The sequence below is a fragment of the Neltuma alba genome, unplaced genomic scaffold (genome assembly GCF_004799145.2).
Source record: "Neltuma alba isolate B1F8T4 unplaced genomic scaffold, ASM479914v2 tig00001562_pilon, whole genome shotgun sequence".
NCBI lineage: Eukaryota > Viridiplantae > Streptophyta > Magnoliopsida > Fabales > Fabaceae > Neltuma > Neltuma alba.
In genome coordinates, this window is record NW_021632512.1 from 1 (window position 1) to 26056 (window position 26056).

The 26056-nt window shown below is 30.8% G+C and overlaps 1 protein-coding gene and 1 pseudogene across 1 annotated transcript; one reads left to right on the plus strand and one right to left on the minus strand.

Moving 5' to 3' along the window:
• Positions 1-275: 275 nt before the first annotated feature.
• Positions 276-3888, minus strand: LOC114759053 (DNA-directed RNA polymerase V subunit 1-like; the record flags this gene model as incomplete). Its single annotated transcript, XM_028948159.1, has 5 exons — positions 3691-3888; positions 2419-2531; positions 1072-1198; positions 867-982; positions 276-329 (listed from the first exon to the last, which is right to left on the minus strand). Coding segments are annotated over exons 2-5 (378 nt in total), but the record flags the coding sequence as incomplete, so codon positions are not given.
• A 614-nt stretch (positions 3889-4502) lies between these two features.
• Positions 4503-23455, plus strand: LOC114759191 (protein LNK3-like; annotated as a pseudogene).
• The last annotated feature ends 2601 nt before the right edge of the window (positions 23456-26056 follow it).

Genomic DNA, 26056 nt, shown 5'->3' on the forward strand with positions numbered 1-26056 from the left:
AAAATGACACCAGAAAGTTAGAAACTAAACTCAATACAATGCTCCAAGTCCAATACATTAAAATGTGCTCTTCAAAAATTAGGAGGAAAAAAAAAGAAAGAAAAATTATGCTTAACACAGAAAATGTTATTCACAAGTATCATCATATTTATTGCATAAGCACATATACAAATAGATAGTACGAATAATAATAAACTCAAATTTATGTATGTACATATACATATGCATATCATATATAAATGCATATAGAGAGAGAGAGATTGGTTTATACTGACCCCACAACATCTTGCCAAAAGCTTGTGTGTTAAACCATTGCTTGCCGCTGGATTCTGAAAGATTATAGGCCAGAAAGTTAAAACTTGCAAGCTAACATGATAACTATAATCAGAGACAAGCAAATTATCAATCATTCACCATCTTTGAAAAGACAGTAAAACTTCAAGGAAAAGTGGAACGGGGAGAGGAAGGGTGTGATATGAATATATTGTCATTATTTTCCTCAATTACATGTTTCCTAGTATGCATATATTATTCAAGTTTCGCATTGCAATCTATGATAGCAGGGTGCTTCTCATCTCTTTATTAAGTATACTTTTCAAATCAGACATAATAGGGATATTCAAAGATGATGAGAAACAAAGAAAATGTGAAAAGTATAATTGATTATTTGGTTGGAAAATAGTCTTTCATAAACCTATCATCTCAAGGAATTTAACTCTGCGGGTAAAGGGTGTAAACAAAAGGATATTAACTAAAGCTCCTTCACTTTTTGCAATCAATAACCACAGGCCTTTGAAAAGATTAGCAAATTCATGTTAATTCAACATGCTAAAAATGAATAACAAAAATCAATTATCAGGTGTTACCTTGTATGTTTTCATTTTCAAGCAGTTTAAGCACAGCAAACTGAGCATCTTCTTCAATTCAATAATGTGACTTGGATGGTAAATCGGAACTGGTAGCTTAATATATCCAAAATGACCTAGAAAATAATAACAAAAGAATATTGATACATTTGAAATGCTATTCTTTTATCAAACTAATAGCCAGAGAATGAGACCATATACAAACCTTCACATTTTTCAGCTTCAGAAGCGCCACAAGATTCACATCTTCCAAATTCAAGGGGTAGCCCAAGAAATGGATTTGACAGCTGACTAGCATGACTAATTGAAGAGTCATTAACCGATGCTGTACACTGCCAAGACAAAACAGAAACGTAGAGTAATTTGGTCCCCAAAACAGATATCAAATATCAATATTAGGCTCAATGATACATTGTTGAAACAGACATTACTTAGAAAGCTCTTCTTCAGCTAAAGCAATAATTTGAGATATTTCAAGCAATACTCTCAGCAACTGACCATAAATATAATACCAACATACTACATACTCAGAGAATTCATGCTACAAACTATGTTTTAAGCTCTATACATAACCCTCAACCAAAAAAAAAGGTGCCAATTATGACAAAAACTTTTAAAATAACAAAATCATTCCAAAATAAAGTCCTGATAGGCACTGGTGTAGTCAAAGGCATTTGCCTTGACACCTAAGGCAATGAGGTGAGGCACTAAAGGGGTTAACGCCTCTTGTACCATGAGAAGCATTGGCTTCAGCCAGCCGCTCACCTGGCAGCACTTTTGGTGCTTTCCCCTTCATTCAAGGGGGGTCCTTTAGGCACTTGAGAATGGTGGAAAGAACAGGGAAATCACAGGGAGGCCAGCTCAAGTATTTTAAAACAGTATGACTTCATTACAAATTAGAAAACTATAAAAATCCAGTCCAATAACTAATCAGTAATAAGATAACAAGGTCATTCTCACTTTAAAATATTATTTATGCTACTCGTTTTCCAAGGTTTGATAGCTGAACTTATTACTAGAATTGATGGCTGAACTTATCACTAGAATCGATGGCTGAATCATTTTATGATTGAATAATGATGTTACCGAATTACTGAATTAATTAGTGCATTTGATTAGACCAATGGCTAGATAATAATTACGTTTGATTAACTAACTTACAGGTCAAATGTTGTTACAACTTACATTTATTTTATTTATTAGCCTTTTATGGCATTATTTCCTATTTTCGCAGCTCACTTCACTCAAGTGTCTCTTTTCCTTTTACCCTGCACCTCTCATCTAAGGCAGTTCCAGGGTTTAGCATCATAAGGGGCTACTTTCTTTCCCTTTTTTTTTTTGGCCTTTAACTGCCTTGAGAAGCTCATAATATAAGTGCATGTCATCTTTTGCCCAGATCACAATAACACACCCTGCATTGTTCCGATTTTATCTCATTCACGAAGAATGGATGGTTGTTTCCTATGCTACACACCACAGGAAGCTCAACTGATCCATTAATGCAACTCTATTAACACAAGAAACTGGAAACAGAAATTCAATTTGAGCTTACAATTTCATGAAATGTAGCCAGACTAAATCTGATCCCAACAACTTCAGCATCTAAAATAGTTGAAGAATGGTCTTCCTCCATCAATTTCAGAGTTCCAAAGTGCTTTTAAGTTCCTGCAAACAATAATTTACAATCACTCATATTATTTAGTGAAACCTCTAAAATGGCTTTTTCTTTTCTTTTTCATGTCCTTGAGAAGGGGTGACTAATTGATGAAAGAGAACTCATGGTACAACGTCATTGAGAACAAAAATTGAAAAAGCTGAAATTCATCAATCATCACTTGAAAATTCTAGCATCAGACAACAACCCCTAGTACCCAACAAAAATAGCACACTTCAAAAATGTGCCAAGCTCTTCTTTCTCCCAAGGCCTGACGAACAAAGAAAAAATTATACGATATCGGGGACTTGCATGGACAGGAAACTCACTAAAGACAATAATTGTGACTAATGAGTGCAGGGATACCCTCAAGAGTTCTAAAATCCCTTCAAGATTTCATCCAAACTTCAACGCGTAAACACGAGCCGCAAAAAGAGAACAAAGAAAAGAAAAGAAAAGATAAATCGAAGAAGGAGTAAGAGGTTTAAACGGATTCATATTCACTTCCCACTCAGCGAGTTAGACGAAATCAGAAATCACAATCCTCCCTTCATTCAGACTAAAATCAAAACGACTCATCAAGGGAGTTTAAAACTGCAAACAAACATGTAAAAAAAAGAGCTGAAATGGCCATCCTTGGGGGTACCAGAGAACCAATGAAATAAAAGCCTGCATGGAAAAGAAGACTTGCATAAAAATGTGCGAAACATTGCTCCCTGAGCTGGGCTCGGAGCCAAAGATGGAATTGAGGTGCAGATGGTACGCAGATTCAAACCTCCAATGTTATTTCAAAAAATAAATAAATAAAATGTACGGAACATTTTCCATAATTTTTTCCTCCCAAACCCTCAACTTCAAATGAAACAGACCGTCAAACTAATTTTTCTGGCATATTTCCCAGAAACGAAATCATTTGATTACCACCCCACTCAAGCAAACTCATTACTTTCTCCTCTCCCAAACACAAGTCTTACCTCGGAAAAACAAAAGACCCCTCCTTTCAGTAACTCAAGAAAGTGTAAGTCAAACCCTAGACCGAAGAACGAGAATGAACAAATGGGTTAGTCACAATTAGTGCTAAAGCTCAAGAGACTAAAACATTCTGCATGAATCGACAATGCCAAACCATCAGCTGCAAAATCAGCATGCCAGAACACAGGACGGAAGTACCTGATTCTCTGGTTTCTCTCTCTGCGCGGTTCGGACACAGAAGGAACCGAAGGCAAGCGTGGGTGACTGAGAATGAGGGTCCAGTGGCACGGAGAGTGTGAGTGGGAAGGGGAGAGAATTCGCTTTGCATGAAACGAATTCCGTTTCAGCAAAATTGAAATTTGGCAATGCTGGGTTTTCCGCCCATACAGGTGGCCTGCTGTTCTGGGTTTTGGTCGCTCAATGACCAAAATGCCCATAGATTGGCTGCGAAAAGAGGGTGCTGTGCATATAAAACAAAACAATTAATTCTTAGGTTTTGTTTGGTTCAGTGGAAGGAAGAGGAGAGTGAAGGTGAGTGGAAGTAAGAGGAGGTTATGAGTATTATTTGGTTGGAGAGAAAAGGAAGGGGCAAAGGTTTCTTGTTTGGTTTAGAAAAGGAAGAGAGAAAAACTAATTATAAGTTAACAGATATGTCCTTATTTTTTTATTATTTTATTTTCATATTTATATCAAAATTATTATTTTCTAATTTATGAATATAAAAAAATAAGTTATCTCGCATGTAAAAAATATTTACATATTTATAACATATACACATATCATAAAAAATATTATATCATTATTATCAAATATACATACCCTAAAAAATATATTCTTGTCATATTATATTAAGAAAAATAGTATAATTATGATAAAAATATTATATCATTATTATCAAATATCATTTAAAAGGGTTTTTTTATTGAAAATGATAAACTTGAAATTTAAAAAGAATAGCGGCTGAAAGAGTTTTAAAAAAAATTTTACTAAAAAGGATAAACTTAAAATATTTAAAAAGTGACATGAATAATTTAGTTAGGTTGAGACATAATATTTCTTTAAAAAATCTTAAATTTAGAGGGGAGCAAAATGTTGGGAGGGGAACATTAAAAGATAAAAAATAAAAAAATTCTCCCTTTCCCTTCGTCTTTTCAAACCAAATACAATTTTTTATCCCCTCCCTCTCCCTTCCTTCCAAAACATTCTAACCAAACAGTGTTATAGAGTAAAATTCGTTAACCTTGTGTTCGGATATAAAGGTTGAAAGAAAGGGTAAGGGGGGAAAAAATTGGAAAGATTGAAATATTTCCTTATTTGAATGAGGAACAAAAAAAGAAGTGAAGAAAAAACAGAGAGGTAGGACCTACCACATTTTCTCTCAATTTTTCTCACCAAATTTGGAGAAATCTTAAAAGAAAAATTCTTATTCCACTATTAGTCTTTGCCATGCTTTCTTCTCACTTCAGTCCACCCCGTTAAACCACTTTCACAAATACAAAAAATGTTTTTTAAGTTATTTTTAAATAAATATGCATATGAAAAATATATTTTTAAACATATACCATTTCATTTTTTTGAATTATTATTTGATTTTTGAAATAAATATTTAAACATACAAAAATTATTTGATTTTAAAATATACAAATAAAAATATTTTTTAAATTTTTTACTTAAAAATATTTAGATGATATTTATTTTTATACAACATTGTTATAAATGATTATATGAGACATAATATTACTGTCATTATAACAATTTGCAAATTTTCTTTTCTCTATGATTTCTTCTCAACTCTTCTCTCCATTCAAAGTTCAAACAGAACATAGGAACATTGTAACTTATATAGTAATAAGATTTTTTACGTGCATTAATCATTTGGCGCGTTCCTTTATTTTCTAAGGAAAGGGTTTCAGAGAAGGGAAGAGGAGAGGGTGTTTTAATATTAATTTGTTTGATACGAAGGGGAGGATTTTAATATGAACAACTTTGCCTCTATTTTTTTATAATAAAATATTATTATTTGGCCAAAAAAATTATTATATTGTACATTTTAATATGCTTATTAGTTTTGTTAACTAGTCAAAATCTTAAAAACGAGTTAGCTCACTTATATATGATGAAATATTTTTATATGCATTTTAAAAGATGATTATATTAATTTTAACATGATATCTCATTAATTTTAATATGATTTTAAAATATGTTACCTCTCTAAAATATGATAAAATTATAAAGTTAAAGAAAAAGTGACAAGATTCTAACCATATAGCAACATCCTCTATGCACTAGGAAATAAAAAATGTATCATATTATAATTATAAGAGATGATTTAGAACAAATTTTTTGTTTCCGGCAACAAATTCAAACACGTCAGAAAATTTATACACGTGAAAAGGGGAACAAACAGGGAAGTTTTAATCAGTATGGAAAAATGATACATTATTTCTCTTGCTTCCCCAAAAAAAGGCTAAATAAAAAAAACTTCTAAAATTTCAAAATCCCAAATTAAAAATAACTACAAAAATATATTGTCATTTGCTTTTCAAATATTATCAACTGTTATTAAAGTATAGTAAACAAAACTAATTTAAAATTTCAAAATTCCAAGATGTTTTTTTTCAGGATTATCCCAAAAAAAATCCCACTTTTAAAGGGAAAGGGAAAGAGAGAGAGAGGGGGGAAGAAACAAGATAAAAAAAATTGGAAACAAGATAAAAAAAATTGTACATTGACAATCCATATAAGTAATTTAAAAGGCATTTTTACATAAGTCGAAGTAAAACTCTTATTTCACACTTATTTTCGATTTCATAAAATCACTCTCAGAAAGTTAATCCAAACTTTTGGATACAAACATCACATCAGCTATGGTTGGCTAGCATTAGTTACATTGTTTTTCATTATTCACTTCTTCATACCAAGCATACTTTTAAAAGTGTATATTTTATTTGCTTATATTAATTTTCTAAAACATTTATCTTATTAATCATTGTAATTATTGCCTTGGCAGATCTCATGCTAATATTTTGTTGAGCTAATCCATTAGTTATGTATGTCCCACAATCTTTGAATCAAGCACACAAGCAAATGAATCCCTTTGTGTAGATTGTTAGTTGTTCTGGTGGTAATGCCACTTACAACACCTAGATGAGATTCTACTATCCTAAGTTCAAATTCAGTATTGACATATTTGCATGTGTATGTGCGTTTAAATTGTATTAAATAACAAAAATAAATCCCATTACATTTTGCAGTGCAGCACAATACAATAAAATGAAAATGCAATACAATATCAATTACAGATATGGAGTGGCCGTCGACATTTATACGCATACATGCACAAACACAAATAACTTGCATTTATACACACATTTTTTGGGATAAATGCTGCTAGTAAGGGTGATTTTGACTTTGTTGGCAGGAATGGTTCTCTGAAGAGTACAAGAAGAAGATATGAAGAAGAAAGTGGTGCACGATGTTTTCAAGGCATGGGCAGCACTTTCTTTTAGGCTTAATTCGCCCCCACCTATTCCTATCTTATAGGGTGCAAGTTGGAATGCTTGGCGAATTTTCTTCAGGATACAATAAAGACCCTTGAATATGGATTGCACTTCCAAATTCAAGCAAAGACAATAATGGCTTTCACAAAGTGATAATTTGACTCTATCTTTGCGTGCACTCAAAGACAAAGACAATGAGTTTTATCTTAGCGTTTGTGTTGTATTTTTTCAAATGAAATGATGGTGAAGGGTTTATATAGAGCATGAAATGATGCCTTGAAGAGATATCTTTTAGAATAAAAACTTACTAAATAAAAAGTCACAACCATATGTTGGTTCATGAACCAACACAATTTAAATAAATACAATGAATTTAGTGTGTAGGTTCATTTAATGTTTTAACTTCCTACATGACCTTTTGTTAAATATAATGTATTTAGTATGTAGGTTCATTTAATATTTTAACTTCCTACATAACTCTTCATATAAATATATTAATTTATATGAAGACACAACCCTTCAAATAAATTTATTAATTTATATGAAAACATAACCTCTCATATAAATTTATTAATCTAATAAATTTATACAAGGACATGACTTTTCAAAAAAACACATCTCTTCATTTTAAAAATATTCCAACAGACTTTTCTTATTAGAGGTGTTTGGGTAGAAACAAAATTATAGTTTTAAAATTATTTTCACAGTACACGAAGTAAATACATGAAAGAATTTGTCTCGATTTATAAAAAAAGTGCTTTTAAAAAACACTTTTGTGTTATCCAAGCACCTACAACATTCTTTCTATAGTGAAATAGTGTAAAACCTTGTTAAACGTGATATTTTTTTTTTATTTCATACAATTAAACCCACACACGAACAACAATATACTAATGCCAGGCTTAAATGCGATGAGATTGCCTAAGTTGTTTTGGTGTTGTTTGAAATTGTATTAAATGTGTGTTTGGTTTGTCATTAGAGTTTGGAAAACACAATTTTTTCAACATTGTTACCTTACCAACATAAATGAAAGGCTACTTTTACTAAATTAGAAATTTCCATACATACCCTTAGGTCCCATTTGGCAGTTTCTGTGGGAAATGCTAGTGGAAAAGGATTACCCAGCCGATGTTTGGTGCAGCCTGATTTGCCATTGATGGAAAAGTAATAGGAAAATGGACGGCCATGTATTTTGGCGCCAATGACAAGAGAGGAGGAGGAAAACTTTGATTACCAAACATACCCCCGGATCCATAATATAAAATTGTTCTAAAGAATCTGACCTCGTTACAATTACATCCTCCATTGCCTCGTGGGGAAGGGTTTAGGCTAAGGGCTGATTTTCTTTAGGGATAATAAATAAGCATATGAAATGACTTAGTCTACCCCAAAGGAAGGTAATTATATATTGAGGAATCCACTTGCACATTCTTGAAGCTAATTGTGTCTTATGGAAAGTAATTACAAGCTTGTAGTTTAGTTTATATTTGCATACTATGGAAAATAATTGCATATTAAAAAAGGTTACTAACACATTAGGGTAAATTTCATATTTTGAAAGGTCACTTGCACAATAAGAAAGGTAATTACATATTAGTTTAGGGTGTTTCGTAACCTCTAAAAACATCTAAAAAAAAGTGCTTTTACACAATTTGAGACAAAATCTCTCTCACAAACTGTTCTCGTAGTTCATAAAATCACTTTTAAAAAATTAATCCAAATGTCCGTACATGTTAGAAAAGGTAATTGTGTGGTGGGGTGCCGGTTGCATAAATGGAATTACCCTGTAAAGTAGCTTATTTAATTATAAAGTGTATTAGAAAAATATAATGAAGGATTGGCAAGAGTTTAGCATTAAGATTTAAGAATTATATAATAAATTTTTATGAAAATGAATATAATTTATTAAATTATAGGGATTAATTTAAAATTCAGCAAAAATATTATGAATTAAATATATTTTTATATTTTTATTTTAAGAGTATTTTTCACATTTTTCTTTCATTTCTTTCCATTCCTTCATCATATAAAAGTTTTAAATCAATATGTATTTAAAATTTAAAATTTTTATTTCATTTTTACATTAACAAAATTCATGTACTTGCATAACGTGTTTAAATTATTCAATAATTTGATGAATAAATTGTAGGGAGAGTGACCACTAAGTACATATGTCATAAAAAAAGTTAACATTACATATAAAAAGTAGGACTTTTTAAATATTTTTAATATTGAATTATGAGAGAATGAATGCTGAATTTTAGAAATTCACGTTGTGATGCGATCCCAATTTGATATTAATCTTCCTATAAAGTTTTGAATTGTCACTCTCTCTAAATTATGTTCAAACTATTTTTTTACCTGAATTTTATGTTCAAAATATTAGAACCATATGAAATTTACTGTATCTCCCATACTTCACTTGTGATCAAGGTTGTCAACTCATGAGTTTAAACAAACTCATAATAATGATGTAAACTCGGATTATAAACTCGAATCGTAAACTCGTAAGAGTTTGCTTTTATTAATAAACTGATATTAAAAATATATAATCAAATAATTAATATATAAAAAACGAGAACAATTTCATTTAAATATATTTTAAATTTAAATAATTGAAATTATATCTATCAATGTTCATAATTTATCATTTTAACAAAGAAATTTCTATAAAAATCATATATAAAGTTACTAAATATAATCAAATTCAAAAATTTAGCACGAGTTTAAGAATGAGTTAACACGATTTTGTAAGCTAAAAACGTAAAAACAGTAAACTCGGTAAATGAACTCGTAAGTTTAACCGAGTTTACAGTTATCATGAGTTTAAAAATGAGTCGACACGATTTTATTAGCCGAAAACATAAAAATGTTAAACTCGGAGAGTCAACTCGCGAGTTTGACAACAGTGCTTGTGATTAACCCCAAATCTGAAGGGCAAAATGGAGATTTCAAATGTTTAAAGGGTTCGGGATCAGAACACCCGGATTAATCGTGGTACGATGATGAGTTGCGAAGTTAAGATTTGTGTTTCTGGGTGCTTAATATTATAGTTAAGATGTTAAATAATACTAGTTTGTTTGGGTTAGAAAGGATGATAACGAAAGAAGAGGATTTTTTTAAAATGTAAATGTATATTTTAATATTTGGAGTTAAAAATATTTGTTCCTATCCAGAAAAAATAGTAACTTTTTGAAAGGGAAGACATAAATTAAAGGGTTGTTTGATTTTGTCATCATTTTTTATTTTTAAAAACTACTTAACAAACCATTTTTAGGAATTGTTTTCAAAATTTAAAAAAAAATCTCTTTAGGTTATATTGATTTGACAACCGGACGCCTTAAAGTTTTTTATTTTAAAAAAAAAGAAAGAATAAGAAGCCAGTGGTCGTGGTCGGTCAGGGATGAGTGGTTATCGGCTAGAGCATCTGGCAATGGGTGGCTGCAGAAGTGGCGATTAGGGGCCGCAGCTTTGTACTCATCTAGTACTGTTTATAAGACAGGGAAAAAAAAAAAACTTTTTACCCTGTTTATAAGGTACTGAGAGAATTTTTATATGAGTATATAATTTTATTTCTCATTTATTATTATGTTGAATTTATTTATATAAAGTATAATATATATTAAATAAGGATAAAGTTAGAAAAATGTTTCCAGAAAAAAAAAGTTAGAAAGACGTTAAATTTTAAACAAAAATTAATAAAATTTAAGATTTTTTTTTATCTGTGTGAAACATAGTAAAAGTAATTTATAAATAGAATTAAAGAAGTAGGGGCTAAATGAAACATGTTTTGAAAACAAAAAAAAAGGGGGGAAATAGAGGTGATCGGTAGCTAACAGTACTTTAAATACAAATGTCTGCTATAAGAGGATAACTAGCCTAACAAAAGAAAAAAAATTGAAAATCACAACATTATCCTTAACACAATTACTGTTGCGCGTTTAAATGATATTGAAATATTTATCCGGTCTTTAATGTAAAACCTAATTAACTAATTTGAATATATTAAGAATATTAGTTAAATTAGTAGATATGATATTTTTTTTCTAAAACACCCAATCATTTTCTTTGATTCTTTCTGCTTTCTCCTATTTAATTATTGTTGGGGGAATATCAACATGATTAGTTTGAAAAAAATTAATAAACTTATTAAATAAATTTTATATACAAGACGGATATCAATTTTTCAGCTAACATTGTTGTTCCCTCCTTTCTCTGAGCTTTTATTTTCCTTTAATTCTATCCATATCTCTTTTTCTCTTGACATCTTATATGTCTTGCATCAATTAGTATCACTTAAAATTGAGTCTAATTGGGAAATTTGGGAATGAAATATAATTAAATAATTAGAAATTAACTAGAGTCAAATGTGCAGTTTTATAGAGCAGAGCAAATCAGGATCAAATGCAATGAACGAGGGTTTAGATAGTGATTTGTGGGTGCTAAAAATTAGACAATGAACACATGATTGGCACTTGATATTGTGTCGGTGGTATTATATTTCAAGCTGGCTCGGATGATGATGAATCTTTATTAAACATGAATTTTGGATATTTGGATGAATTTTCAAAATATACTCCTCTCGTCCAATTTATAGAACCAGAAAGAATTTTTTTATATGAATATATAATTTTACTCTTTATTTAATATTGTGTTGACTTTGTTTTTATGAAATACAATATGTATTAAATAAGAATAAAATTAAAAATTTATTAAATTTTTAAATGAAAATTAATGGAATTTAAAATTTTTATTAATTTATATAAGATATGTCAAAAATAATTTTTATTAAAATGTGCTTGGATTAGAACATTATACTTGGATAGATCTATTGTGAATTGTTTGTTTATTGGTGGGCTTATAGCCTAACAAAAATGTCCAGCGCCACAATTTGTCCTAACCCACTCTTATATGATTTGGGTTGAGTTGATTCTTCTGATGAGACTCTTTTCCGCTATAATACTGTTTTTTGAAGTGCAAATCCATAAGTTATTTTTTATGTATTTAACTATAATAGTCCTTCAATATTGTGTTTTGTCCTTTTTATCATGAGTAATAATTAACTAACTTTGAAATCATTCTACTTTATAAATGAACCATTTCCCGCACGTCTCACTTTGATGGGGCTTTCATATCAAAACTACGGAGAAAGAAAAAATGACAACGAGAAAATAAAAAATTACTCCAGCAAATTCAATAATTTGATATTTATAAACGTATCTAAAGAAATAAATATTTAAATAATAAAATCTAGGACAAACTTTCACCAAAAACAAAATCTAGGACAAAAGTCACCCTTTAAAAATTTAATTGGTAATAAAGATCTAATAAATTTTTATACATATAGGGCATGGTACTTTGATTTAGTTCCTTTTTACTAATTAAATAGTAAATATTTTAATATTTAATATTTTTATTTTTAAAATTTTAATTTTAATTATTCTCTAAGAATTATCATTTTTTGCCAGGTGAGAATTATGACATTATAAGCATATAATATAAATATGTATTATTCAATAAAATTATGTCCTTTTTAGTCATTTCACTCTTAACTTATTATTCTACTAGTTATCTAAACAAGTTTTAACTTGTTAAATTAACTTTTTTTTAATAAATATCAATTCAAATATGAATCGTATTACACTGATTGGTTATTACCCTAACTCACATTTGTAAAAATCAAATAAAATAAAAGGAAAATTACAATGAGGTCCTAAGAAAGAAATTTTTTTTTTTCAAAACCGGTCTCAGAGATTGTAATTCTTCACTCTAGAACTCGTCATTACAGGCTGCTTAGATTGTTATTGAGACTTTTAGTAATTATTTTTCTTCCTTAGGACTTAATTATAATTCTCCCTAAAATAAAAGCTACCTTTTTTTTGGGATTGATATAATTTTTGGTTCTTTAAATTTGCTCTTTATTTTGGTTTTGGTCTCTCAAGTTTTAGGTTCTAGTCCCTTAATTTCTTTTTTTATTTAAAATATTAGTCTTTATAGTCCAATAAAAATGTAAACTATTTAATCCTTTGAGGAACCTAAACTTATGGTTTGAAACATGAGGGACAAAAACTAAAATAAAAACAAACTTGAGTGACAAAAAATTATATTAACTTTTTTGGTTGTCGAAAAATAAAAGTTACTTTTATCCCTACTAATCCAAACATAACCTTAGGTTTTAGCGCATCAATGGAGTTTTTGCTTTCAACTATTTTTAGAAGCTCATTTATGAAAAGGGGATGGTTAATGGGAGAATTTCAATAAACCCTATCAGCAGCCGATGAATATCAATCAACCTCTAAAAAATTTTGGCATTTCACTACGTCCCCTATCAAAATTTTATGTGTGAGAAGACAAAACCACCCTTATTTTATTTGAGTTGTAAATCGTTGAATTTGTGTTGCAAATCGTCAAATTCTTGTTCTAAATAGCCAGATTTAAGTTGTAAATCCTTATAAATTTTATAGGTGAATGAACAACTCAAGTTTGACATTTAAAATAAAAATTCGGCTATTTGTGAAAAAAATTGGATGATTTGTAACACAAATTTTTTGATTACAACTCAAATAAGGATATTTTTGTCTTTTCACAAAAAAAATTTTGGTCAAGAGGTGCAATGAAATTTCATAATTTTTAGGAAGTAATTGATATTAATTGGCTATTGAGGGGATTTACTGAAAGTTTCGCATGTTATTTCCTAAGCTACAAGCTCAAAATCAATTGTACCACAAATGCTTCCAAACTTAAAGCGCTATAAAAAAATCCCCATGGAAAAAATTATTGGTTCAGAATAACTTCTTCAAAGAAGCGTAAATCAAAAGTTTGAAAATTTTCCTTCTGGAGGCCTATGAATAAATAAAAATTATTGTACCATTCCTGAAAAATTCATTTGTTTGTACTTTTTTTTTTAATAAATGAGCCTAAAGAAAATAATATAAGAGTAGGGATAAATATATCCAGCCAACGATGGGACATAAGGGATTTGTTTTTGGTTTGTGACCAAGGGAAAATGGTCATTTGACCATTATTTTTATTTTTATTTTAATAAAAATAAACACCAGACATTATATCAAACTAAATAAATTTATAGTCATCATTATTTTATTTCAATAAATATTTCAATAAATTTATAGCCTTTAGTATATGTCAACTCTATTTATACAATTATAAGTTCTACATAAAATTAATAGTCCAAGGGTTACAGCGCCATAAATAGTACTAATGAGTTACAAAATTGTATGATAAGAGTATGATCTTTTGACAAGCATCTTTTTTTCCTGAAAAATAAATAATTCTATGATAAGAATATTTATATTTTATTTTTGTGCGTGAGTAATTCACACTGCAATAAAATATACATATGTATATTGATAAATTGAATATATATATATTGTAATTAATGCTTACTTATTTTTGTATTTTTAGCAAACAAGAGATTTAGGTAAAACATCCTACGTGAAGGTTCCCATTTCCTTATATATGTAATATATTTTATTTTAAATTTTTTCCAAAAATATATTTTATTTAATTTGTATATTAATTCACATTAACGGATGGACATGAAAATTAACAATTGACAAGTATTTAAATGATAAAAAAAATATGACGCATATATTTCAGCTGAATAACTAAGATTTGAGCTGAAGTCCAAGCCCATTTGAAAGTTGAAGCCCATGAATGAAAGCATCCACTTAGCAATATGTTAAATTGGGATATGATATTATTCTAAGTTCAAGAAACAAAAGATATTGCATTCTGTACCCAAAAAAAAAAAAGATATTGCATTATCAGAGTATTATTTGTTTTAATGGATCTTTGATTTAAGCTTTTTCTTTTGGAGAAGTAAAGAATATTATTAGGGTCAAATGTTTCTCTAGGTTTGTTTCAGGCAGCACTATTATGGCTAATAAATTTTGAAATTTTAGAGGAAAACAACTACAACTATTTGACAACTAGTTTTATCAATAGAAAACAAATTTAGAAGGATACTTTTTTGTTTTGTTCTAAGGAATGTAATTATAGGGTGGTATCTATTTCTTTTTTTTTTTTTTAAATTTCACTCAAGATAACTGTTGCTTTTTCTGTTTTGGAACCTTGTGACACTTTTTCATTTTAATGATATTTTATTTTTTATAAAAAAAATTATTATTAGTTCGTTTATTTGAAGATTTTATAAATTTTGATTTTTGCTTCTTAATTTAATTTGGTTCGTTAGCTCAAACATAAGTTGAAATATGAATAACATAAATTGTCTTTGTTTAGAATTTTAACTTTACCTTCGTTAGCAGAGAGAAATAATATTCGAATGAATTGGAGTTAAACAGTAAAAGTGAAACTTGAATATTTTGAATAGGATAATGTTTACCTTCTCACATTCGTCATATCAAGTTTTCCAATTATACGCATGCTTGTATACTTTTTTGAAATATCATTTAATTCTAAGCTCAAATCTTGATTCTAAATATAAGGTTTATTTATCATATTACTGCCTCAATCATAATCAAGTAAAATAAGGAGGAAGAATATTGAGAAAAATGATTATAATATTTTAGAAAAACCATGTCATATTTATTATAATTAACTAATTTATCTAACTTTTCTAATCTAATCAAGTTAGTAAAATAGGTTTTATATTAAAAACTGGATAAGTAGTAAGATATGCAAAACTGTAGGAGCCAATTTGTTTTTGTTCTTTGTTTTATTATTTTGAAAACAATTTTATAAAATTGTTTCCTAGAACAAGTTTTGAAAACAAAAACAAAAAAATTTGTTTGGATAATAATTAAAAAACATCATATCTAGAAAAAAATATAGAAAATCACACTTGGTAGGTGATAATTGTCATTAGTAATAATAAATGGTAAATAGTAAGTGAGAAGAGAAGAAGATTTCTCAAAAAAATTTTAAAATAAAAATAAAAAACACCAAAACAAAAACAAAAGAACATTAAAAGTTGTTTTGATTTTATAGTTTTTAAAAACATATCACTGTTTTATATTTTTTTTAAAACAATCAACTAAAAACAAATTATCAAATAAGCTTTTTGTTTTTCTGTTTTTTAAAAGCAAAAAAATGTTTTCAAAACAATAAACCAAATAAGTCCTAAAATTTCCAATCCTATTTTTGTAATTTTACCCAAAGTGAAGGGATGTGCAGCTAAGTAGCTGTGGATCCGCCCGCATAATATAACGGGAAGAGGCTCAATACTACTTTCTAAGCATCGTCCGATTGCTTCAACAACAGTGCCACCTGTTGTTATTGGTGGATGAGGTCTCAAATTTAAATTTAATATTGGTATACTTGTGTAGATCCGTGGGTTTAAATTGTATAAGATTAAAAGTTTTGAGTGAAAAAAAAGTCACCTTCGGAGACCACTCATTGAATTTAATAACTGTTTAATTGTTCTGAAATTAGGTATTAAAGAAGATACACTTGACTTACAATAATTTATTAAGTAATAGTATGGGGTTAAGCCTTGAAAAATATTGGTAGCCAAATAAATACTCTTACATGGAATACACCATAAATACTAAAAATTAGACTGGTCATTAAATCGACTGAGATATTAGTTTAAAAGTTGAGTGGTCTAACTATAGTTGAATTAGAAGGCTAAACTATACAATTAGTCCTTTAACCTTAAAAAGTACTCCTCCGGTCCTTATTATAAGACCCAATTTGATTTTTTATTTGGTCCTAATTATAAGACCCAATCCATTTTGTCTCTTATATTTATGCATTTTTTTTCAAGATAATCCTTCTAATAATGATAGTTTTAGCCAATATACTTAATTAGCAAGGATATTTTAGGAATGACAACACTTATTTATTATAAATAACCAACTTAACTTACTTCCTTAATCTCCTCAAATAAGTCAATTGGGTCTTATAATTAGGACCGGAGGAGTATATTTTTAGTCTTTAAATTATTAGTCTCAAATGATAATTTTTTTTAACAATCATGATTATTTTGAAAATTAAATTTAAGATGTTAACATTTAGTAATGTTTTATCAACATTAAAGAGCTCAATATCATCATTTTTTGTTAGCAATTGTAGGATTAGATGATTAAACGTTTATTTTTTAAAGTTAAGATATTAAAATGAAACTTTGCTTAAGATAAAAGACTAAAAACATACTTTAGCCTGAATTAGAATTAACCTACTCATTACTAAAATATAGTTTAATTAAAATATATAAAAGTATTTCTATATAACCTGAAAAAGAATAATACTTAAATTAAAAGATATTAATTCGCAAGTAAATATAGTATTCATGAGTAAATTACACACAAAACAACATTTCGTTGATATGATCGGCCAATCCTAATTTTAATACCATGTTTTATTTGACCAGCAATTTTAATACCTTGTTTATAACTAGACAAATTTATTGATAATAAAAAAACCAAGTCCTTTTATGTAAACTATATTTAATCATCACTTTAGATAACTTTTGAACTTTTAAGTAAGTGTTTGGAATTGTTTATTTTAAGTGATTCTGTATTGTACAATGTAAATATATGAAAAGAATTTGTCTTGTAAAGTACAATTTTTTTTTTGGGATTAACTATGGGAATTTTCTTAAAACTTTTGTCCTAATCATACTTATAAAGAATTTTCAACATGTTTCATTAGGTTTTAAATTTCATTAATTCTATCTTAAATTTTAATAATTTTTAAATTTTACTAATATATCTTCTCTCTTGGACTTTGGATAAGAAGATAAGAATACAGCTGACAGCTTGCAAACGGTACACTCCCCTGAATGAATCATTTTCCACTTTAAAAAAAATTCTCTTATGCTTTAAAAAAAAAAAAAGAATATTCTCTCACTCGTTACTTCAGTTCTCTGGCATTCCACTTTCCAAGCAAACTTCTTGTCCACCCACGTGTCACTACATTACTGAGATCTCCATCCACGTGTCACTCACTCAACATCTGTATCCCCCCACGACACGTCACCACTGGGGACCTCACTAATCCTAGAAATTCTTTCCCCCTGCCCTCACATGGGTTGGCACCAGATTCGGGCTATCTGGGCCTCGTATCCGCAGAGGAAATCGCAAGATGGTCCCTCTGGCCACGTGGACGAATGAGCAATCAGTTTTAGATGGGGCGTTTTAGGCCACAAGTCTTGCCTCAATCCTCAGCCACAAGCGCCAGGCTTTTTTATTTTAATTGGCCTCTCTCGTCTCTCTCCAGCTTTACTCATTCCAGTATTTCAAGCAACTTGCTGCCTCTCCTTCAGAGATTTTGGTTTTGAAATATTTGTAATTGCAAATTTGCAACTTGCAAGCCAAAACCGGAGCCGCCTCTGTTTCTTCTTCTACCTGTTGCGACACCGTAAGGTACTAAATAACCATCGTTTTCGACCTTCTTCTCCTTCTGGGTAGATTTGCTTTCGTCAATTACAATCTGGGGTTTCTCTCTTTCTGCAGATAGAGTCTGATTAAGGTTTGTTTCTGTCCTTCTTTCTCTGTGTTGATGTATGATTTTAACGTGTGAGAAGGATTATCTGGAAATTCTTTACCGTTTAAGAAGCTGTTTTGGAAATGATTTGTGGGATTTAATGCTATTTCTCGAGTTTTCTGAGGTCTCCTGGTCTATCAATTTTGTTTTTGAGTATTAGTAGTGAAATTCTAGGCTCGGTGAGATGAACACGACTGAGCCTGATTTATGGTATTTAACTTGAAAATTGGGCCGACGAATTTGACTTTAACTAGTTTGCGCTACTGGGTTCTCTAACAAATCACGTCCAATGAAGTTTCTGCAAAACGAATTATGTATGGAGTTTCTTGGTGCTTGTTCTTCTAGGATGAAGGAAAAGAGAAAGAGGGTTTCCAACACCCGGTGGAGTCACTGTGCATGTTTTGATATACATGCCATGATGAAGTAACAAGGGATCCTACAATTCTCTTTAGGATAAATCAAATGACTTCTATGTCATTGAGTCGAAAAAATCTGCATGTTCTTCGTCCTTTTTTTCCTTCTGAAAAAAAATCTTGGAGGTCATTTTATACCCCAACTTATCCTTGTCTTCACGTTTCTGTGCAGGTTATATACCATGGATTGGTACTGTGGGAGTGGAATCAATGATCTTCTTGTTCCCAAGCACGAAGCCGTATGGGATAGGCTTCCTTCACCGGACACCTGGCCAAGTTGGGGAATAAATGCACCCGAAGGTTTTAATTCGCCTAAAAAGTTTTCAGCCATGGATACGGGTTCAAGAGAGGTAGAGTTCAATTTCAATGATGAAAGTTTCAATAATGAAATTGAGCTTGAGTCTTCACTTCTTGAAAAAGATCAGTCTAGCAGTTCAAGTGTATGTGGAGGATTGCCTGAGCAATCGTTTCAACAGACAGCCCTTTCATGTGATCAGCTTCAAGACGTTTCAAGATTCGAACACATGGATGACATTTTCTTGTACAACTATAACCTCTGGGATTAAGATACTTGGTTTATGCCTGTAGGATTATAATATAGCTTCTGAAATGCTTTAAATTGGCATGAGTGTGCTCTGAATCGTAGGAAGTCCAGTGCAATTGAATTGCTCTGTGGTAATTTTACATTGCAAATTTCTGCATATTTATTTTTTGGAGCCAGTGCAGACTAAGACAGTCATACTTACAATTCTTAGAACTGTGTAAGCATGAACTTGTAATAGCATGGTGAGGGCTCCTACTTTCTTTAATAAATCTATCACAAAATGATCTTAATTTTTTTATCTTGCATCACATACTTTTTTCTGACAGAGCCATTCAATTTCCACTGGCTTGCCATAGGAGTATTGGTAATCTTGTTCAAATGACTCTCCTCTGGCTCTAAAGCCTTCACTTTTTTTCACATTATGCAGGGATTCCATGCTTGAAGCCCTACCCAATGCTGAAAATCTAAAGAAATCCTCCTGCTTCTCTTCTAATCTCCAATTTAGTAATGCAACTGGTGAGCATTCTTTCTTAGACACCCCTGCAATGTACAAATATTTCAAACAGTATCTGTGATATAGGAGCACGAAATATCTCAACATGCATGCTTTCTTTCCCTCAGGTGTATTGCAGCAAGGCCTTGAAGTTTCAGATTTTATTCCAAGCACCTCAATATATGACAATTACGAGGATGTAAAGGTGAGAATTGCTTTTTGTCCAGTAGGTGATAGGTGCTTTGTGAATAACTTTGGCTACATTTACAGCAGTGGTCTGTATATGTAGTTGCTTCCTTCCATTTTTATTCCATATATAAACCATTATAGCTACCAAACTACCATATAATTTCTTATTCAATCTGAAAACATGACTTATTCAAGTGGCCTGCACGATACTTGTGGTGCATTAGGTTATTTGCAGGTCACTAACTGAAGCATGTTTTTTCGGTGATTAATTTATGCTAAACTTTACTGTGTTTTAGTTTTGGTGAAACTACTTCATTGTATGCATGTTTTGTTTGGTGATTACTTTATTCTAAACTTTACTGTATTTTTGTTTTGGTGAAACTACTTTACTGTATTATTTGGTGATTACTTTATTCTCTAGTATTCAGCCAGACCTGCATGCCTGAGCCTCAAGGGTCAAAGTTTCTTCCTCTCAGATGTGTGATACAGTCTTCAGAATTTCATGCTTGCATAAACCATGATCTTCACTGAGTTCTGCTGATTAATTTTCATAGCAAAGAATGAGAATTAATAAGCTTGTTCCTTTTATTGGCAATCTTTTCATTCTAGATTTTTTTTCGTTAGGTGTTTTCATCTTAGAATTTCTCTTCTTTTCAAAAACTCTTACTGTGGTGATGGGACGGTTCACCTGTATTTGTCTTTCCATACTTCTGTTTTATTTAGAGTTCTGCATATCTGAGCTGAGCATTCTTTGGTTTCTGAGTATAGACTGAAGTGTCAATATCTGCTATCTTTTTCAACTCTATTGTTCTTGTAATTTCTATGAAGCGTGTGAGCAGATTTAGAAGCTAGTGAAAGTCCTTAAATGCCTTGCTGATGTTAGGTACTCCTATTTGAGTAGCAGCCTATCTCGAACCATTCAAACCATAGAGTGAAACTAGTAGTATGCCTGTATATAAATATTTACAGGAGAAACAAAGTTAAACACGACACAATCTTGTTTTAGAGATATTCATAAAACCTCTCGCCCACATAATAGCCAAAACCTAAGTTGAAATCTTAAACAGTATTCGAGCCTTTATGTCTTGTAATTAGAATTTATGTTGTAGCACAAGGTATGATGATTTCCTACTTTGTCCTTAAAAGATATGAATAAAACCAGTGTGATGCCTTGAAATTGAAATATGAAATCTGATGGAACTAACTTCTAATTTAAATGTAATATGCACCGTTTGGGTGGTCCTTTCAAAGTTCACAATGTAACATAATCATTTAATTTCTCTTTAAGGTGCCACCAGTCAAAGTCTTGGGCCCTTTTGAGCAGAGCAGTACAGATGATGGTATAAACCAGCAGTCATCCGTTGAGGAATCTATATTACAGGATCTTGAGGTGGCAATTGCACAGGTAAAGTGATTGAGAGCTGAAATACATAACAACTGATTGATTTCATAAATTATGTTTGTGAATTTATTTTCTTTTCAACATGTCCAGTTCACTGACAAGACCCGGATCTGCTTCCGTGATGCTCTATACCGACTTGCTGGAAACACAAAACAACAGCATGCGGTGCAAGACCAGAATGTAGAACTTAACATAGAAAGGACGACGCCACAGACTGATCACAGGGAGATAAGAAGGTATATAATTTGCATCTGGTGCATACTTTCTACTTTTCTTTTATGACCTTTGAACTAATCATGTTATTGATGAAACTGTAACAAATATCATTGATAATCACATAAACAAATGCTGTAGCTTCGTGTTACATGTTAGTGTTAGTTAGGAGTGGGTTAGGAGAGTTAGGCAGTAGGCACTAACTAGTATAACTAGGAAAATATGGTTATGTATTAGTGCTCTTGCCAGCCGTACAGTTTGTATCTTAATTGGTGCATGTTACAAGAATTTGAATGGAGAAGAGTAACTTCATCCAGACTTATGGAAGACAGCATCAGTTTGAAACTGACACTTTTTCTTTGTTTGTTTGTTTGTTTTTTTTTTGTGGGTTTTGGCCTGGAAAACATACTGGGGTTTTATTCCTATTGTATAGCTTCTGTTGAGTAAATGACATGTGGAATTTAAATTCCCATGTCAAATCACTGAACCAGCAATGCTAGATTCAATACTGGATGACATTACTCTTTATAGAGTTACTGCTATGTGCTTGTCTTTTCTATAAGACCATCATCAAACCCTTCTGATCAGAACATTGACTTCCTGTATAGGTATGAGGAACAGAAGCCAAGGGAATCAGAGACCAACTCTATTGACAGAGCAATTGCAAATCTCATGTTCAACAAAATGGACATCAATGTACAAGAGCTTCCTCTTACAACATCAGTACACTCCCAGCAAGAAATCAGTGGAACCAAACCTCTACAAGGAAAACCCTCAAAAGCCTTGAATGAGGCACAAAACTTTCATCATAATCATCATCATCATCCCTGCGCATTAAACTTACAAAGCAATGCTGCGGAGGTTCCAACTTTTAATCAAACCAACATGCAAACAGCTGCAGATTCACATGTTATGTACGAAGACCCTACAGAGAAATCTTTCATGCTAGAGTTCGGTTAAGTGATGTGTGATAGTAGGGTTCCCGGTTGCTTGCTAGACCTGTTATAAGCAGAACCAGTTTCATGTTTGATTAATGCTGTTTCTGTAATCTGCATGAGTATACCATTTGAATCTGCATTATCTGTGCTGGTGTCAGTTCACCTGCTGTCGTATATGCTAAAACTCCAGCTTGCTGCAGTTGAAGTTGAAGATTTTTGCCTACTCGGTTAGGAATAATTAAACAGTACTAGCTATTCCCTGCATCCTCCGGTGCTGCAAATGGTCGTTTCTCTCTGAATGTTCTTCAGATCAATGCCTTTCGATTGCGGGTTTTGCCTTGTGGTTAGAGCAACAGTGGAACTTGAAGTGGTAGCCTTGGCCTCTTTTTCAATTTTCGTAGCCTTGGCCTTGCTTTGACTGATTTTAGAGGAGTTGAGATCCTCTAAATTCCTTCAGATATTTTCTTGTTTAATTTCAGAGAAAGGTATACTGTGACCTTATCGAACGTGGGTTCCCTGTTATTTATGTAAAGCTCTTTCAGTAATGTAGAGGACTTAGTCTTTGTTTAGAAGTAGTAACTAAAAGTTCACACCAATTGTAGTTGGGTTGAGTGGAAGAGAATTCCTCTTGATCAAGGTATGGTTTAGCCTGTGGATTGAAAAAGAAAAATCATGTTTGAAGAGCTGTTATCAAGTATCTATTAACAATTAAGCTTGACATTGAAGGATTTGGTTTTGTAGTATTTCATTGTAGATAGAGGTACATGCGAATCTTTTCTATCCATAGATGGACATTCCAGCATCAGAAGCTAGGAGTAAAATGTAATTTTCGCTTGTATTTACGTACACAGCAATATTCACCTCGTCTCTTTTTATAAAAGCTCTCATTTGAGAAGTGTATTGTAGTTCTCACAAGAGTTTGGATTTTTAGAAAGAATTATGAAATGTTTTCACATGTAGTCCCATTGTCAGTAAAGCAAACTTTTTCACGAAAAAAAAAAAGAAAAAGAAAAAGAGAGGCATTCATTTAGGGGAAAATTTGTAGAGAATAAAAATTTTAGCACGCCAGCTGCTTTTTAGCTTCCTTGGATGGTCAAACGGACTCTTGCGAAGGGGGAGGGTCACCTAGCTCGAAATTTAGGCATTCTCCATTAGCTCTTGGGTTTGATTTGAAAAAAAAAGAAAGAAGCAGCAATGAGTTAGACCAATTGCTTGCTTGCCTGCCTTCCCCTAAAATAACTACTTTTGCCTACTTCTGTCTCGTGTTCTTAATATAAAAGTTAAATAACTAATTTGAAGAGATTTAAAAAAATTAGTTAAATTAGTTATTTGTAGCAAATATATATTGACCTCCTTAAATTACTTTTATCTAATTACGTATATTGAAATTACATTTGTGTAGAAACACCTTACAATCATTAGGGTTTTTCTTTTTGAAAAAAATTATAAATTTGGGAGAAAAAAATAGATTGACATATTATATCGAAAACTGTCAACTAACTTTTATATTTAAGGCTGGGAGTAGTATAAGATAAAATTATGTTCACATGATGCATCCCTGGTACAGCGTAAAGCTACTTCCCTCATCCAAATGGGCATCAATTATATGCACATGTAGAGAAGGGCTTGACTTAAGTCACCATCGTCATTTAGTGTTTGGGATGAAGATTGGGACTCCAAAAGCGCTTATCACCCAATTAAAGACAAACTCATTTACTTACCGCATATTTTAAAATCATGATTGGAAAGATACTCTAAATGATTCTACGACTACTTTCATTTTAAGGCATTACTGTCTATTTTTAAATTTTTTTTTGTTTTTTATTATAAGCTTTAAAGAATTTATTTATGTACAATAAAAAGTTAATTAAAATTAGTTTAAAGCAATGAATAAGTAAGAAGTATCACTTTAGTCTAAAATGCAAGTCACTCGTAGGAAAAAGTTTTGGTTCCAAATATTTAATACTTGTTTTTCAATTTTGCCCATATTTCATTCTCATTAAAAAAAGAGAAAAAAAAAAAAGGTGAGATATGAGAATGACTTGTAAGTGTAGAGAGAGATTGAGCCAATATGACGAGAGAGTATGACAATATGACAGGATAAATAATTAAAGATAAAATTGAGCCAAAACCACATTAAATGTTGAGATAAAATCAAATTATACATTGTATAAAATAGACTACACTCTACCAACAAACGTTTGGTTGACAATGATCTTGTATTCAAACTTTGGAGATGCAGTTGCGTCAAAACTATTGGTTGGTCCGAAGCGTTTTATATATATGTATATATAGACCACACTGCCATCCAAATATAAAGCTTATAAATGATTAACAAAGATATTTTAGGAAAGATAATATTTATTTATTATAAATAACTAAGATAACACTTATTTATTATAAATAACTAAATTAATTTATTTCATTAATCTTCTTAAATTAGTCAACTAGCTCATTGAAAATAGTGTGTGTATATATATATATATAGACCACACTACCAAACATCAAGCTTATAACCGAAGAGAGGAAATTGCGAGAAATTCATGGAAATGTCTTTGTTCTCGTCCTCACGGGTTCTCATACAGCACATAGGTTTTTTTTTAATTATTATTTTTAAAGTTTTGTCTCTTCTGAATTTGGTTTTGTCGTGACCTCAGTGACTTTGACTAATTTAATGCAAGTTGCGCGCGTGCATAATATAATAAAAAGAACCAACTTTATCACGAAACGTTGAATCATTCAGCTCAAAAAAAAAAAAATCACGAAACGTTGAATCATATACCTTAATGTTAAACAATGAATATATATGGTTCAAAAAAATAATTATGTTGCTGGAAAAAAATAATTATTTTAATTAAGGAATAAAAAATGGTAGTCTGGCCAACTGAAATTTAACATCTGTTTGATTGTGAAGGAGTAAATACAGAAAGACCCAGATGAATCATCAAATTAATTTGAAAATAAGGAATAATAAAAAATTATCTTCTTAAATTTCGAGTCGCTTCTAACTTATTCTTCATCGGATAATGCAATAGAATATCACCATGGAATATCATTAGAGTGAGTAAGAAGATAATTGATATACATATATATATATAGATACATATACGCATGCCTATGTACATACACACGCAAATATGAAACACACACACACACACACACAGGCTCACACGCCATATCATGAAATATTACAAATCAAATTAGTTATTGAACTAATTGATATTAGGATCCTCATTCAGTACTCATCATAGTGATTAGTATGTAATATGCTTCCATTGAGATTGTATGGAATGTGCTTCCATTGAGATTGTGGCTTAATTTTGGCAATAAAAAAAAAACAGAGAGAGAGAGATTGTGGCTCATGGGTTAATATATAACCTAACCATAATTGAATTGAAATCATCCA